The 18,375-nt window shown below is 34.9% G+C and overlaps 1 protein-coding gene across 20 annotated transcripts in view; it reads right to left on the bottom strand.

The window, feature by feature from the left end:
- Positions 1-18,375, bottom strand: part of MAPK8 (mitogen-activated protein kinase 8) — an 88,794-nt gene that overhangs the window by 12,629 nt on the left and 57,790 nt on the right. For 11 of the 20 annotated variants that reach the window (XM_072739259.1, XM_072739251.1, XM_072739267.1 and 8 more), the window contains 4 exons: positions 6,181-6,346; positions 2,063-2,134; positions 522-704; positions 111-235 (listed from right to left, as the gene is read on the bottom strand). In XM_072739259.1, the coding sequence (XP_072595360.1) occupies positions 111-235; positions 522-704; positions 2,063-2,134; positions 6,181-6,346 (546 nt within the window). Of the gene's footprint in view, positions 1-110; positions 236-521; positions 705-2,062; positions 2,135-2,489; positions 2,562-6,180; positions 6,347-18,375 lie in introns of all 20 variants that reach the window. The other 9 variants (XM_072739258.1, XM_072739250.1, XM_072739266.1 and 6 more) reach the window with 1 other exon arrangement.

Here is an 18,375-nt window from a genome sequence, read left to right as displayed (position 1 = left end):
CTAGTCATGCAAAAAACAGAAAATATATGTTGTTTTTATTTAAAATTAAAGTCTCCTCCAAGCCTAACTTTAATTCAGTATAGTCTTCAAACATTAAGAAAAGAACTTACAGCTTCTGCTTCAGAAGGATCATACCAGACATTGATATATGGGTGCTGGAGAGCTTCATCTACAGAGATCCTTTTAGATGCATCAATTACCAGCATTTTGGATAATAAATCCCTTGCCTGACTGGCTGTAAAAATAATGATGTTAATGTATATGTATCTAACGAAAGTTTTTAAATTATTATAACTTTCATTATTGTAATTTTCATTTATTGAAAATGTATGTTTTAAAAAAAAGGTTTTACTATAAAATCAGGTTATATACAGGATTAAAAAAATAAAATAACAAAAAAAATTAACTCAAACCTTTCACTTTGTTCCACCACTCAGAGATAACGCTGCGTTTTATCCCTTAAGAACATACATACACACACATCCCAAAACTGAATAAATATATATATTTATAAAAAGTACCTTTAAGTTTGTTGTGTTCTGAGTCAGCTGGGAACAGTACATCGGGGAAGAGTTTCTCAAAGCTATATCCAGCATATTTAGGTCTGTTTTCAACATAAGTCCTTACTGTTGGCTGTAGTTTCTTCATGAATTCAGGGCATGGTGTTCCAAGCTGTTCAATAACTTTATTCCACTGATCAATATCTAATATCAAGTAGCTAAGAAAAATACTCTGTAACTAATGTTCAATACATTAGCCATATCTATATTAAAATAACAATAAATTGGCAATTTAAAAAATTCTAAGAAAGAATGTGGCAGTTATAAATTTTCTGTCTTATAGCCACCTTGTAAAAGGCAATGACTGTAGATAGAAAGGATCAATAGATAAGCTTTGTTAACCTTATTTTGTGTGTGTGTGTGTGTGTGTGTGTGTGTGTGTGTGTGTGTGTATGTCTACTAATACTGATTTTACCATAGAAAGAGAAGCTTAAACCCACAAATTCTAAATACAAAGGATAAGTGACTCAAGGAATAACGACAATTACTACCCACAGGAACTCTAAATTTAAACTGTACACATTTCTAGAATATAAAATCTGTCTTTTCTTTTAACTTAGAAAATGTGAATGCATTTCTGGGAGGTTAAGAAATACTTCTTATAATCTGTCCTTTTGTTTTCTGTACTAACAGAAAATAACCAGTAACAATAAAAATAATGGCTTTAACAAAAGTGCCATTTTCTTTTGTCATTCTTTGTTTAGCTTATGTTTAATTAAAATATTTTTAAAACTCTGAAACTTAAGAAATGAGTCTGTGTTTTGATAAGTTGTTAAGGTTATGATTCCCTGGTCTTTTTCGTCCTAGTCTTCATACTCCAAGTCCTCTCTGCAGACTAATTCAGTCTTTCTTAGCCCAGGGAGTATAGCTTTTCCCATTCTCCCTCCTACAATTCTCAGTTACTAGTTGATAAACAAGTAACAGATCACCCACCATTAATATAAAACTAAAATCAGTCAGATGAACAAAAAGAATGAACCCAAATCTACTCACCACCATATAAAACTATTATGCTAAAATTCTCAGATGAAAAAAATCAGTATGTTATGTTGAAAATGAGACAACAACCAAAAAGATGCAAAACATACAGAACAGTAACAAAAGAGGAGGTGGTTGGGGGAACAAAACAAAAGGATGAACAGAAGCAACAGACAATTCCAAAATTTGTATTAAGTCCTAAGTACTTCTAGGCTCACTCGAGTGTATAATTATTAGAAATTTTAATGCAAGCCATGATTTTTGATTTAGGTTAAATAAATCAACTCAAAGCCAGCAAGTAATTATGGGTAATTCACTTAGCAATTGTAAGAATTAACTTATATATAAACTAATAAATGAGGGAAAGGAAAGTCTATATCAAATAGCAGGTGGTATTTTGAAAGAGTAGTTTAACAATATTTTACTATTAGGGAGAGACAAAATACATTATACCTGACCAAGTTAAAGTGCTATCATACATTTTGACCTTTAGAAACTACATTTTAGGCCAAAGATAAGGATACGATCTGTACCTGGGAACAAAACACCACCTTTGATCATTTCTCCCATGATGCACCCAACTGACCAAATGTCAACTGAAAACAAAATGCAATGACATTAACATAAAGATTTTGGTTAAAAAAAAATTTAAACATTAAAAAAAATCACATACACCATGTATACTTTAAAATTATAGAAAGCAGTATAAAATAAAAATGAGTGACAGTGAATGTGCTCTAACTACCAGCAGAGACTGTATGTCCTACTGCCAAATGCAGCCTACAAATATTTCAGCTTCTTGTCTCAACAATTTTTGAACTATAACAGCCACAAACTTTACATCTGTTTAAAGAAACCCATATATATGAATATGCCATATTTATTTTCATTAGAGAACAGAAGGAAGTTCATCACCTAACTAATTTAACTGCTGCAGCAGCACAAGGATACAGTCCCTTCCTGGAAAGAGGATTTTGTGGCAAACCATTTCTCCCATAATGCACCCCACAGACCATAAATCCACTATATGTTTGCAGCACAAAAGAAGGAAAAGCAAAGCAAAAGGTCGTTAAAATCAAAGAAGCATAAATGACTGCATTATATAAAAACTGCAAAACATCACAAAAAGAAAAAAGTGATTTTAATTTTAGCTAATGGAATAATTTAAAACACAAAATATTTTTCAAAAGGCTTTGATTCACAAAAGCAAATGTGAAGTGTAGCCTTTTAACTACATATCTAATTTTAAAGCGAGAGCTATGCACAGAAATCACATAACTGAAAAACCTATACATTTGTCTCTATAAATTTGTTTATAAAATATGAAACAGAATCAAACACATCTTTGCAAATAAGGCTGAAAATGAACATGAGGCAGCAAAATTTAAATAAAATCTTGATACTATTTTGAGGTTCAACTGTGCATTATACTCTCTCTTTAAGTCAAATAAAAGAAAAAGCATGAGCGGAAATAATCTAGTATATTAAAATATTTAACAGAAAGAATGCGTTTCTATGAATAATTACAGTTAAAAAGTTAATCAAAGCTCTTCAGAAATTTTCAAACTGGATTTCAAACTGAGTAAATTTATTTGAGAAGTCCTATGTTTTATTCTGAAATGAAAGTCATTTGTTTTCTTGACGTCATACTACATTTACCCTACTATTCCAAACGGAACAAGTGCATAGAGAATGAACAAATAATCAATGAAAAAAACCTTAGTAAAAGAAGTATATTTTATGTTTTCCATCTAAAGTTTTTAAACCCATAAAACCAAACTGCTTTGGTTTAAGAAGTTCGTTTTAATTGGGTATAATATGAAAGTTCCCACAGATTTATTATTTACAAAGAGTCTCCCTATTGACTTCCTGACTCTCATCAACTTTTAATGGGAAATCCAATTGATGCTGAAAAGAATCAGCTAAACAAAGAAAAGGGCAATTTGGGGATCTCCACTTGTTTCACTAATACATCCTGATATTTTATGTCTTTGGTTTGAAAATTTGGTAAAAAAAAAAAAAAAAAGAGAGGAGGTAGATTCATTATGGTGATGACTGCTTCACTATATATAAATATATATATACATATATGTGTGTATGTGTATAAACACTGAATCACTACAATGTACACTTGAAACTAATATAATATTGCATGCCTACTATATACTTCAATTAAAATAAAGGATGACTGCTTCACTATATATAAATATATATATACATATATGTGTGTATGTGTATAAACACTGAATCACTACAATGTACAATTGAAACTAATATAATATTGCATGCCTACTATATATTTCAATTAAATAAAGGTGGTTGCAGTTTAATAGAAGAGGGGAAGAATGAGCAATTTAAAAAGAAAGCCTTAGAAACTTGCATTTGTTTTTGAAGTTTCAAGGTCCTTTTTCAGGCAAAAAAAGAAAGAGGAAAGAAATAAGTGTTAGAGATAGGTGGACTTGTGAAATGAGAAGTCTGTACTTTCCAATATACTCATAGAGAGACTACCAGCTCCTTATGGAATCTTAGGAACAAAGGTGGGAATAAATTTTGGAAATCCTGTTGAGTTAAAGTTTCTCTAAAATTTATTAGAATTCATATGAATCTTCATGATTCACCTTTCAAGAATACAATTTTAGAGGAAAGTTAATACTCATAAATCAGTTCAGAAAACCATTTTTTCTGGGGTTTTTATTTTTGGAAACAAACTACTACAATAAAATTTCCCTATAGGTTTTAAAGAATGGTAAACTTCAGTTAAATATCCAGGACACAATTTATGTAGGTAGCCTTAAGAAAAACATGTTTTTAAACAAATTTCAAAAGCTGCAAGCACAAGAGTAGATATTGCCTGGGTTAGATTAGGGAAGACTTCTCAAAATAGAGCATGCCTGATTCAAACAAAACTAGCTTTAAACGGTTTAACTGCTTAATCTATTAGGCAGTTTAAATATAGTTATCATGTCACAGTTTGTAAAAAGCCTTATGGTAGCTTGCAATAAAAGACAAAATAAAGTTGTCAAAGAACTAGTGGGGGTGGGGTGTCACTAAAAGAAGGAAGTTCTTGTTCTAACCTTATTACTAATGTTATCATGATCAAGCATTACATTTGATTTTGTTTCCTGAGGCCAAAAAAGGGCAATAAAGTGATCTGCAAAATTCCTAAGACAGGAAAGCATGTCAATTCTTTATATGATAGTTTCTACTGGTGCTAATTTCTGGTAGGAAACTATCTCCAAGATCACATTTATAGGACATTGAGTGACACAGTATCTGTGACAATTGACAGCTTTACAACAAATGCAAAAGCAATTTTCATGCTGGTTACTGGAAATCTCATTTCTCAAAAGAAAAGAGTCTAATACGAAATCTAAATCTGTGAAGTCTAACATATAAAACAATTTTAGACAGTATGGAAACAGAACAGCATGTTAAAGAAAAGAATAATCATAAATAGTCAAAGTATTTGTTTTTAATTAATTCAGAAAAGCAAAGGAAATTAAGCTAAAATCTTCAGTTTAGTGTCATCTTTTATAAAAATTAATCTTAAAGACTGAATTAATACAGTTTCTTGATTCAAAGTGAACTTCTGTTCCAGATTCCTTGCTTAAAAACAAAAACAAAAACAAAAACAAAAACAAAAAAACACACCTTAGGTACCCTAGGTCTTATTCTAGGGAGTATTTTGGATGAAATTGCCACATTTTAAAAGCTATAGTTTAAGCTCATAATCATCCGGTATAGGTTTATTTATAGCTTAAAAATCTGAGTTTCAACAAAATTTCTTAAATTACACGTATGTGTATATATACACATATATGTATGTAACATTTTAAAAGGTATATGAACTACATGCCTGTTAATTTTCTTTAACCTTGATTCTTTTTTGCTTTTTTAAAGATTTATTTATTTATTCATGAGAGACAGAGACAGAGAGGCAGAGATATAGGCAGAGGGAGAAGCAGGCTCCATGCAGGGAGCCCAATGTGGGACTCGATACTGGGACTCCAGGATCACGCCCTGGGCTGAAGGCAGACGCTTAACCGCTGAGCCACCCAAGCGTCCCTTCAAACTTGATTCTAATGCTGAAATCTATAATTGAATATATGCACATATAAATGATGACATTTCTTTAGGGTGGACACAAGGCTTTGATGAAGCACTGCTTCTAAAAGATCACTTTAATCATCCATCAGCTTTGCAAAATGGCCTCACTATAGCTCTTGAAGTCTACACTAGGTGCTATAACTTTAGTTTCAAAAGGTTGGAAGTATGTTCAAATATCACTTATGCAAAGTAGGATTATTACTAAAGAACTGTCAGCCCACCATATACTTCAGCCCCTGTTAGAAATACTCATTTTCAAGTTACAGGCAAGCAAATGGCATATATTCTGTTTCAGAAGCCAAAGCAACAAATCCTTTGTCTAGCTGTAGTATTGATGGTTATGTACTTATATTTAAATAAACAGAGGCCCCAAGTTTTTCTAAACATTTATGACAAAATTTATAGTTACTTTCAAATTTGTGATAAACATTTCAGTGATACATTTAACTCTATCCACTTAAGTTTAAATATTTACATAAGCAATCTGATAAACAAAAGCGAATAACAGTATTTCAAGTAAATAGTGTTTGCTGACCGTTTTCTTTGTAGCCCATCCCTAGGATGACCTCAGGTGCTCTGTAGTAGCGAGTCACTACATAAGGTGTCATCATAAAACTAGTTCCTGCAGTCCTGGCCAGTCCAAAGTCAAGAATCTTCAAAGTGCAGTCTGATTTTACCACTATATTACTGGGCTTTAAGTCCTTAAAAATATAAAAACAAAAAATGACTGCTATGGTATATACAAAAATTTTATAGTTCACAAGCTAATTAGAATAATTTTTTAAAAAAGATTTTATTTATTTGAGATAGAGGGAGTTATGAGTGAGCAGGGGGTAGGGCAGAAGGAGAGGGAGACAGAGTTAGAAACAGACTCCCTGCTCTGTGGAGAGCTCCACATGAGGCTCCATCCCACAACCCTGAGATCATGACCAGAGACAAAATCAAGAGTCAATGCTTAACCGACTGAGCCATCCACATGTCCATTAGATCACCTGAAAAACAATTCATGATAACTGTTATAATGTCTCTCATTATAATCAATATCACTGCCCAAATTCACCATAACAGGCAATTTTGAGAATTTAGCCTGATGGCATTTTTCACTTATGAATACATACGTATTAGAGAAATTTATCTTTCAGTTTCTAGAAATTACAATTAGCTAGAAATTTTCAATCAAGTGCAATAAAAACAATTGGAAAGGTATTTCAAAGTTATTATAGTAAAAGAAAGAGAATCATAAGTTAGCCTTTATAAATGACCAAATTTTAAGAAGTCTCATTCTATGGATACCCCAGTGGCTCAGTTGGTTGAGTGTCCAACTCTAGATTTCAACCCAGGTCATGATCTCAGTTTCTTGGGATCAAGCCCTGCATTGGGCTCCATACTCAGCCAGAAGTCTGCTTGAGATTCTCCCTCTCCCTGCTAGCACAGAAGCTTGCACTCTCTCTCTCTCTCTAAAATAAAATTTAAAAATCTCATTTTAAATTCACAACAAGCTTTATATAGATATTACGAGTCAATAATGGGCTATTCCATGTCAATCCAAGCAAATGTCCTTTATCTTTCAAACTGGCAGATTTTTAGTTCTAAAGGACTGAAATGATTATCAGTCTTTTCTATCACTAGATTCCCACTTTAAATCACACAAATTTGTTCATAAAATTTTTGTCTGCCCATGGAAGTAGGATACCATTGTCTTGGTGCCACTAATCCATAAAATTACTTGCTGTTGATGCTACTAAATGATGTCCTTGTGAGAATTTTCTACCTAATCCTACCCTTTAGGAATTATGTACTATGATAATTAAAAGGAAGGCAGCAGCATAAACACTCATGACTTCAAGTCCAACACACTTTGCCTGTTAGCCCTGATGAATCTTATTATGAACCAAGAAACCAGAGAAAGCAAGCACAGAAAGTCCACACCACAAAAATATTCCATTACTGGCACTGACAAACAGTATATAACATTAAAATACCAGTGATTAATACACAAGAAAAAAAGCAGCCTGAAAGACAGTGTTCACACTTTTGTAATGTCTATATCCAGAAAATCACAACATATGTTGTCTTTAGCCTATTTTGATAGGTGATCATGAATGGGTTTAGAAGATATATAATCTAAGGGTTTTATCAAATTAAAAATAGAGATCAACAGGCTTAGTGAAATAGAAGATGAAATTTTCATTATTGCTATTCTGTAAACATAATGGTATACTATTTACAAAATACATTATCCCAGCAAAGTAACAGAGCTAGTTCAAGAATTACATATTGTAAGCTTTGATACTACTTCAGTGTTTACTATGATGGTTAAAGATTAATGGCTCTTTATACTACTGCATTCTAGCTTAGCAATAAGATTCCAACCTTAAAACACTTTATTTTGGAAAGATTAAGAGCAAAATACAATTTAAGAAATATTTTTTATCAAGAAAAAAGTTTAAAAAATGCTTCAAAGAATATTACCTGAAATTCAACCTTGTATATGAATCTATACCTTTCTAGATGTAACACTGTTTCAAACTATGTATGAGAAGAGTAAGTGAATTTGTATAAATTTATGGCAGAAGTAGTAGAAGTAACCTATTATTTCAACTTTGCCCCCCAATTTTTTCAGCCTCCTTACAGGCAAGACCTAACCGTGATTAGTTCTAGTCAACAGGATGGGAGTGGGAGCAAAGAAGAGAAGGGCCACTGCACAACATCCTGTTGTCTCTTCCCCTGCTTTGTTGATTAGTTATCATTCCAGATAGTAGACCCTCTGTCAGACTACTGAGGTTGCTGAGCACCTAATGTAAGACAAAGTCCTTACCCCACCATGACCTGTCCTGGACATGTATTATGGAAAATAAACATTGGTTGTGTTAAGCTACTAAGAATTCAGGGTTTATCTGTTACCTTGGCAAAGCCTAGTTGTAACACTGTGATTTATAATAAGAAATACATATTTGGGGATCCCTGGGTGGCGCAGCGGTTTGGAGCCTGCCTTTGGCCCAGGGCGCGATCCTGGAGAACCGGGATCGAGTCCCACGTCAGGCTCCCGGTGCATGGGGCCTGCTTCTCCCTCTGCCTGTGTCTCTGCCTCTCTCTCTCTCTCTCTCTATCATAAATAAATAAAAAAATTTAAAAAAAAAGAAATACATATTTGGTCTTTGGCCTAATTACTGCCAGAGAGTTCTTAAAACTCTTAGAATTACCTAAGAGATAAGAGCAATAAGGAGAAAGGAGAGCCTTTTGTTTTTCATAAGAAGTGCATTTTGGGGGCATCTGTATGGCTCAGTTGAGCATGGACTCATGATTTTGGCTTAGGTCATGATCTCAGGGGTCATGAGACTAAGCTCCAGGTGTCTGGCTCCATGCCCAGCATGCTTAAGCATGCTTAAGATTCTCTCTCTCTCTTTCTCTCCCTCTGTTCCCCTCCCTTCCACTCGTGCTTTTTCTTAAAAAAATAAAAATTAAAAAAAAAAGTGCCTTTCAATCATACCTAAGTTTAAGTTAATGAGGTGACTTTGGAAAGTTCCAGAGGATGGGAGCTGGTTGTCAGGGGAAACAATAAAGTAATTAGAGGGTTGGAACTTTCAGCATTTCCCACCCCAAACCTCCAGGGAGGGAAGAGGACTAAAGATGGAGTTCAATCATCAAAGGCCAATGATTTAATTAAACTTGGCATGTAATGAAGTCTCCATAAAAAAACAAAAGGACTGGTAAGGAGAATTTGTGAACATGAGGAATTGCATCCAGAAAGGGCATGGAAACTGTTACTCTTCCCATATACCTTGCCCAATACATCTATCCATCTGGCTATTTCTGAGCTATGTCTTTTGTAATAAACTGGCAATCCAGTAAGTAAAACCTCTTGTTGAGTTCTGTGAGCCACTATAGCAAATTAATTGAGCCTGAGGAGGGAGGGACCTCTGAATTATAGTCAGGAAGTCAGAACCACAGGTAACCTGAATTTGTGACTGGCATTTAAACAGCCAAGCACTTGTAGGACTGATCCCTTTAACCTGTTGGATCTGATAATATCAAGATTTAGTTGAATTACAAGATACCCAGCTGGTGTCCAGATAATCTGAGACTTGTTTGGTGTGGGAAAAACTACCACATATTTGGTGTCAGATATAATAATTTAAGAGTAAAGGAGACATACAGAAATGTTTTTCCTTTATATTAGTCTATCCTAACACTGAAATTAGTGCCAGAAGTGAGGTGTTATAATTTTAAACACAGGATCACAGCTTATCAGTATGAGCAGCGGGTAGCAGAGAATATCAGAGGTTGGAAAGGTGATCCAGGTTATACAACAGCAATACATTTATCTCATGATACTGCCACTAGCAATAACTTGGAAGGCACTGCACTTGCACAATGAATCTGAAGCTCAAGGTTGACAAATTAAGACCTGTTTTTACAAAGAAAGTTTTATTAGTCCTGCCCATTCAATTACCTACTGTATGAAGCTGCTTCTGTGTTACAGTGGCAGTTAAATAGCTATAAGACAGACTCTGTCACCTCCAAAGCCTAAAATATTACTAAGCCTTTATAGAAAAAGTTTGCTAACCCCTGCTCTACAAGAGATTGGAAAGCAAAACTCAAGTAGTGTGTGTTGGTAGCTACTGGATGCATTTGAAAGAATTGGTCACTTTAAAAACAGAAATGAAAGAGAACCAGAATCTAGAATTTCAGGACCTGTCTCTCTAGAAAAGCTAAACTTTACTTTAAGCCCTTAAAAAAAAAAAAAGGCAAGATTGTCCAGTAAATCTCTCCCTCTTCCAACCCAGTGTATCCATCTTCCTTGACTTCATGATGGGGTTATGTCCCAATAAACCCTCATAAGTTGAAAATGCTTTCATACATCTAACCTACCAAACATCATTGCTTAGGCTAGCCTAAGCTCAGAACACCTACCTGAGCTTATGATTGGGCAAAAATCATCGGATTTTGCCTATTTTATAATAAAGTATTGTAATATCTCATGTAATTTACTGAGTAGCATACTCAAAGTGAAAATCAGAATGACTGTATGGCTATAGAATACTTGTAAGTGTAGCAGTTGTTTACCTCTGTGACTGCATGGCTAAGGGGGAGCTGCAGCTCAGTGCTGCTGCCCAGCCATCACAAGAGAGTTGTCTTACCACATACTGCTAACCCAGGAAAAGATCAAAATCAAAGTATGGTTTCTAATGAATGTATATCACTTCTCACACCATTGTAAAGTTGAAAAGTTCGGTTGAACTTTAAGTAGGGGACTATCTGTACTCCTGTATCTTATTAATGAGCCTTGACAGATGACTTGTTTAGGCAATGAAATGTGAGGGAATATGATGTTCTACAAATCTGAAAAGAAGTTTTAAATATGCTTGATTTAGTTTGGCTCTTGCTCCTCTCTTTCGCCAAAAGAAAAGGATGTGCCCCTGGGAGGCATTCCTTCAGCCTGGATGCTGAAACCTGAACCTGAATATATTCTGAATCTGACCCCATGATCTGGAGCAGTGCCACACAACCAACCTGTAGATGCCTGAGCAAGCAATAAATGCAGATTAAGCCACCAATACCTTGGATTATTTTTTTCATGCATCATTCCCACATAATACTTCTGAAAACCCTTGAAGGAAAGAGATGTAAATTCTTTTGGTTGATGAAAATGCCTTAGACTTGCCAACAGAAGCCTGAGAGTTTAAAAGTAGACATTAAGCCGAAGAATATAAAGCCAGTGACTAACAAATGTGCTCTGAAAAAGAACTGTAATTAAAAAGAAGTCTCCAAAGTTTCTGAGAGAGCTATACTATCAAGAAACTCCATTAGTTGTGACTTTTCTAGCCTAAAAACAGTGATTCCCAATTCAGGGCAATTTTGGCCCCAGGGGATAGTTGGCAGTGTTTGGAGATATTTTTGGTTGTCACAATTAGGGAATACTGGTGGCATCTAGTGGGTAGAGGCCAGGAATGTGCTCAACATTCTACAACGTACAGAACAGATCCGCAAAACAAAGAATTCTTCATCCAAAACATCAACAGTGTCCAGGTTGAGAAGGACTGCCTTAAAATTGACAGTTGGGCCCCCCATCTTTGATAGGAAGCTGAGAAAGCTGAGTAGCCCCCAAGAAGAACACATTTTCCAATAAGCACTTCAAATATATTCAAAAGGATAGTAGAATAAAAAATAGTAGAATTAAAGATTCTTCACAGAAAACCACTAAGAACAGTGAACAGACCATTCCTTGCAGAAATGAGATTCAGGGGCTAAACAAGGAATATTCCCCATCCCCAAGGGAGGCTACACTCACAGCATCTGCCAACAGAATTAATTTCTTTCTTTCTCAATAATTTTAAAGATTTATTTGAGAGAGAGAAAGGAAGAAAGAGCAAGCAAGCAAGCGTGGGGTGGGGTATAGTCTTAAGCAGACTCCATGCCCAGCATGAAGCACAACATAGGGACTAATCTCATGATGCTGAGATCATGACCTGAGCTGAAACCAGAGTCAGATATTTAACTGACTGCACCATCCAGCTACCCTGGCTCAAGAGAATTTCAAATTACAAATAACCAATAACTAAACTTTTCAATTTCCCAAATAGGACTGTTTACAGGATCTGACATAGAGATTACCATGTATCAGTTGGGAAATAAATGCCTTGATAGACTAGGACTTTAGGTTATCTACCCTAAGCAGGGGGTGAGTGTACTAGGTGTGAAACAAAGGGAGCAAAGAAGTGTTTGATAACCAGAAGGGTAGACTGTGGCAGAGACTAATGTTCACCACCATTTTGAAGTCTGCCTCTCTACATTTCCCTGTCCGTTATAATAGGACATGAAGAACATTAAGACCTGTTCTGCCAACAGGCTTCAGAGCATTAATGACGTGTGTCACTTCCAAGCCAAAGCATAGAAGAGCCAGGACACACCACCAGGTTTTCTCTTCTCTTGACCCGCAACTATGCAAATGGTGGAACCACATTCAGCTTGGGTCTCTGAGTGACTATCTGGAACCCCATTCCCTACCCTGACTTGTACTGAAACCCTAAGGGATGAAGTTCAGGTTATTTTACCAAGAAAACGATTTTACACCAGCAGAGGTATTAGGCTGGGGTGAAGGGTTTAGAAATTAACTAGTAGTAGAGCAGAGAGATGAGTATCATTTGTGGCCTCAAGACCAGTTACAGGAGTAGGTGCTGTAGTTTATCCCATTAAACTCCTTTTAAGTTCCTTGTTACTCAAGGAGTAAACATCAAATAAAATCCTGGAGGAAGAGTTTCCAGAACTTACTTGATGAAGGAAGTGAGAACAAGTGGCACCAGAGGTCCTATAGTGGGTCCCTGGTTCAGGATCCCTTCCAGCTGCTAGCAGTGTTGGTGCTGAGTTTTCAGCAAATCTCTCTCCAGGAATTGCCTTCAGCCACAGAAAGCCACCTTTTCCAACGTCATGCTGCTCCCCAAAGCACAAATCCAGTTGTCACCAGGTGAATCCCCTGGAGTGATTGCACCCATTTCAATTCCTCCCTCTGTCCAGTTTTACTTCCTTTACTCCCTTAAAGATGTTGATCCTGAGAAGACTCCCCAACAAACTTCTTACATGTATATCCCCACCCTAGGTACTGTTTCCCAGAGAGCCTGACCTAAGATAAAGGCATATTCTTCTCCACAGGAAACAGATCATTTGAGCTAATTATTAGCTCAAATTAATTATGTAAGTTTTCTATAACTGTACTGTATTTTTACAACTTTATCTAGCCAACTAAGGGAGTATGTTAAAATATCCCATTACTATTGTGTTTGTAGAATTCTTTTATTTTCCACAGTTTAAGTTTTGTGTATTGTAATTTATTCACTACATGTATAAAGTTCTTGACAGTTACTTATCCAAATAGGTGGATTATACCGTTTTTCCTCACAAAATTATTGAGATATTTTCTCCCTGGCCCCACCGTATTCAATTCATCTGATTAAACAGAGTTATCCTTGTTCTCATGTTTTGTTTTCCCACTACATCTTTGCCAATACTTTTGCTTTCATCCTTTGGAAGCTAGCTACAATTGTTTGTATTACTAAAAATACATAGTAGTTGTCAGTGGCTCTGTGTGTCAAAATCTGACCTTTGTTCATTAAGAGGTTAATCCCTTTACTCATTCTGTTACATATTGGTCTTCTATAATGTTCCTCTTTTATGTTTCTTGCTATTTCTTTTGTTTCTTATCTTCCATCATGTAGTTTATGATTTCTGTTTTACCCATTAATCTGAAGACTTTCTATATGGAAGAATTAACTTCCATGGTGGCAGATTACTGTCCTGGTCCACAGGGCAAAAGAAAAAAACAAAAATAAAACCTACAAGTTTAACTCATTTGCCTCACACAATATATGAATATGGGATGAGGAAGATAATATACTCTCCCGTGTTAAATGATTTCTCTTATGTTGCCTAAAGATGGCATTAGATATAACATTATAGCAGCTGCATATGCAATATACAAAGCAATTCAGTTAGAATGATAGAACTAAGAATAAGCCTAAATGTCTCACAGACATAATTGTCTTAAAATAGTTAATTTGAACACAAATCTATATATTCATTTTGAGTTAGGTTATTTGACACAAGGTAGTTCAAAGATATAATTTCACTGAATTGAAAACTTTTCAAGAAATTTCTCTCAAATTAGATGCTACACTTTTCAAAGAACAAGCTAGAATTACAACTAAAAGGCAAAAACACATGTTCACACAAAAACTTGCACACACATTTATGTTTATCATTGCTCATGATATCCAAAAAATGGTTAATGGTTAACCCAAATGTCCCTCAAGTGATGAATGGATAAACAAAATATAGCATACAACCATAGTGTGAACTATTATTTGGCAAAAAAAAAAAAAAAAAAAAAAAAAAAAAGAAGAGAAGAGAAAAAAGAAACAAAGTACTGATACATGGTAAATAGATGAACTTTGAGAACATTATGTTAGGGAAAAGAAATTATAGACACAAGAGATCACATTATATATATAGCTCCACTTATATGAAATATTCAGAACAGGCAAGTATATGGAGATAGAATGTAGGTTAGTAGTTGTGGAGGGCTGGGGGAATGACAGGAATTGAAGGCTAACAAGTAGAGGATTTCTTTAAGAAGGGTGAAAATGTTCTAAAAATATTTGGTGGTGACGACTGTACAACCTTTGAATATAATTATACACTTTATAAACTGTATGGTATGTGAATTATATGTCACTAAAACAGTTAAAACACAGAATACAGAAATATAAACTATTTCTGAATATGAGAAACATAACTCTGATGAGCACCCAATTTTATTTTTTAAAATATTTTATTTACTTATTTGACAGAACAAGAGAGAAAGAGTGAGCACAAGCAGAGGGAGTGGCATGCAGAGGCTGAGGGAGAAGCAGGCTCCCTGCTGAGCAGGGAGCCCATTGTGGTGCTCAATCCCAGGACCCTGGGATCATGACCCCAGAGGAGGACAGATGCCCAACCTACTGAGCCACCCAGGCACCCCTGAATATTCAATTTTATATAATTGGTAATGATAGGATATTTTATATACCACTTCATTTCAGAGCAAAACTAAGCTTATACTACTCCATATAAATCAGTGATTTATAAATATGATTAAAGGCAGTGATGTTAGCAAAATAGAAGAGTAGATAGCTTCACAGAAACACCAAAAAGCAGAACAAAATGGATCAGAATAAACTTTTTCAGAAATCTGGAAAATAATCAAATGTTCACAACAACCAAGTAAATACAGAATCAAGAAAAAAGCAACTTAAAACAACAGGAAAGTTATGTGGTGTTTTTACTAGCCCTTGTCTCACTCATCTTCCTGGCTGGGTAGGAGGGTCTTGCAGAAAGCAGCCTGCATTCTCACTGTGGGACTCTGGTCTTGGGCTAGACAGGGGGCATTTCTCAAACACACTGCAAAGCAAATGAATTCTGCCATTCTGCTTGTGACAAAATATTAATGTTGAAAACAAGACGCAGCACACCATCAAGTATACAACATATGCATAATGGAAGTCCCAAATAAGGGGAAAAAGAAAAGGGGCAGAAAAAATAATGACTGTAAACTTCCAAATTTAATGAAAGACACATTCAAGCTGCTCAATGAATTCCAAGGATAAAAGCAGAGATCTGCACTGAGACATATTATAATCAAACTGTTGAAAACCAAAGACAAAAAGAGAACCTTAAGAATCTAGAAAAGCAACCTGTCATTTATAAGAGATCCTTAATGACATTAACAATTGGTATCTCAAAAGAAATCATACAGGCCAAAAGGCAGTATAAAGATACATTTAAACTGCTGAAAGAAAAAAAAAATTCCAAACAAAAACTCTACATCTAGCAAATTACCCTTCAAAAGTGAAGGTGATATTTAAGACACTTTGAGACAAATAAAAGCTATGGGAATTTATTGGTGGTTATAACTGCCCTATAAAGTAGTCCTTCAGGTAGAAATAAAAAGACACTAAACAGTAAACTGAAGCTGTAGGAAGAAATAACACTAGTAAAGGTAATAATTGCGTGGGTAAACACAAGGGTCAGTATTACTGTGTTTTGGGCTCCTAATTTCTATTTTTTTTCTCAATACAATTTAAAAGACAAATGTATTAAATAATTACATTATCTATCTTATTGGGCACACAGTGCATAAATATGTAATTTGTGACAACTATAACATAATGGGGGAAGAATAGATTGTATAGAGTCATAGAGTTTTTGTGTACTATTGAAGATAAGGTGGTAATAATTCAAAATAGATTCTGTTGTAAACTGAAGAGATTAATTGCAATCCCAATGGTTACCTTCAAGAAAATGAGTGAAAAATATACAGAAAAAGAAATGTGGAAAGAATCAAATGGCACACTGCACAAGAAGCAATTAAACACATTCAAAAAAGCAATGGAGGGACTGAGGAACACAGATATGATATATCAGAAAACAAATAGCATGATGGCAGAAGTAAATTCTTCCTTATCAATAACTGCCTGAATGTAGATAGCTAGAGAATAGTAGAAGGGATAAAACAAACATGATCCTATTAGAAACTCTACAAAACTCACTTTAGATTCAAAGGGACAAATTGAAAGAACGGAAAAAGATATTTCAAGCCAATAGAAACCAAAAGAGAGGTGGGATAGAAAACCTAATATTAGACAAAATAAAGAGTATTGGTCAAAAACTGCTACAAGGGGAACCATCTGGCTGGCTCAGGGAGAAGAGCTTGTGACTCTTCATCCCTGGGTCGTGAGTTCAAGTCCCACACTGTGTGTAGAGATTACTTAAAACTTAAAAAAAATTGGGGCAAAGGAGAACAATAAATATTAATAAGAAGATCAATCCATCAAGAAGATCTAGCAACTGGGGCACCTGGGTGGTTCAGTCAGCTAAGTGTATGCCGGCAGCTCATGTCATGATCAAGTCCCACGTCAGGCTCCCTATTCAGCAGAGTCTACTTCTCCCTCTGATCCTCTTCCCTGCTCATTTTCTCCCTCCCTCTCTCAAATTAAAAAATAAATAAAATCTTAAAAAAAAAAAGAAGATATAGCAACTATAAACAACAAAGCCCCAAAATACAAGAAGACAAAACCAAAGGGAGAAACCATTATACAGTAATAGTTAAAGACATCTATACCTCACTTTCATTAAGGGACAAAGCAACTAAACAGAAGATCAGTAAGGAAATAAGGAATGTGGACAACACTATAAACCAACTAGATGTAACAGACAGATACAGAATACTCCCTCCAAAAACAGAATACATATTTTTCTCAAGTGCATATGGAATATTCTTCAAAATAGACCACATGTTAGGAGAAAGAACAATCTCAATAAATTTTAAAAGACAGAAATCATACAATATATCTTCTCTGATCACAATGGAAGGAAGCTACAAATCTACAAAGAAGCTACAAAGAAAAAAGGAAAACTGGAAAATCCACAAATTTGTGGAAATTAAACAGCATACTATCAAACAACCAATGGGGCAAAGAACAATTCACAAGGAAAATGAAAAGATACTTTGAGTGAAAATGAAATCACAACATACAAAAATTTAGGGAATACAGAAAAAGCAGAACTCAGAGGGCAATTTCACAGCTGTGGTTAAACTGCTGAGTGTGTTATTTTGTTATGCTGGCCCAAGGAGGCTAAGACAACCTAAGCAAATGGAAAGACATTCATCCGGTGTCTGTGAATTGGAATAATAAATATAGTTAAGAAGACAAAACCAAGCAATCTACAGATTCAATGAATGAGATCTTTATTAAAATTCCAATGGCCTTTCTGCAGAAATGGAAAAGCTGATACTCAAATCCACATGGAGTCTCAGGGACCTGAATAGTCAAAACAATATTTAAAAAGAAGAATAAAGTTAGAGGGCTCACATTCTCCCATTTTCCAAAACTTACTACAAAGCTACAGTATTATCTATTTTTCTTTGGTTGATTGTGCTTTTTGGTACCCCCTGTAAGAATTCCTTGTCAAATCATTAATACAAATCCTTGTATTTACCCTTATATTTTAAGAGTTTTATAGTTTTAACACTTATGTTTAGGTCATTGACCCATTTTGAGTTAATTTTCGTGTACGATGTGAAGGAAGAGTCCAAATTCAATCTTCTGATTGTGGAAACCAAGCCCCATGTTTTAAAACACTTATTTTTTCCCATTTGAATGATCTTTGGCACCCTTGCTGAAAATCAGTTGGCCAC

This window comes from Vulpes vulpes, chromosome 15 (assembly GCF_048418805.1).
Source record: "Vulpes vulpes isolate BD-2025 chromosome 15, VulVul3, whole genome shotgun sequence".
NCBI classification, from domain to species: domain Eukaryota; kingdom Metazoa; phylum Chordata; class Mammalia; order Carnivora; family Canidae; genus Vulpes; species Vulpes vulpes.
This window is presented reverse-complemented; position numbering and strand designations above follow the sequence as displayed.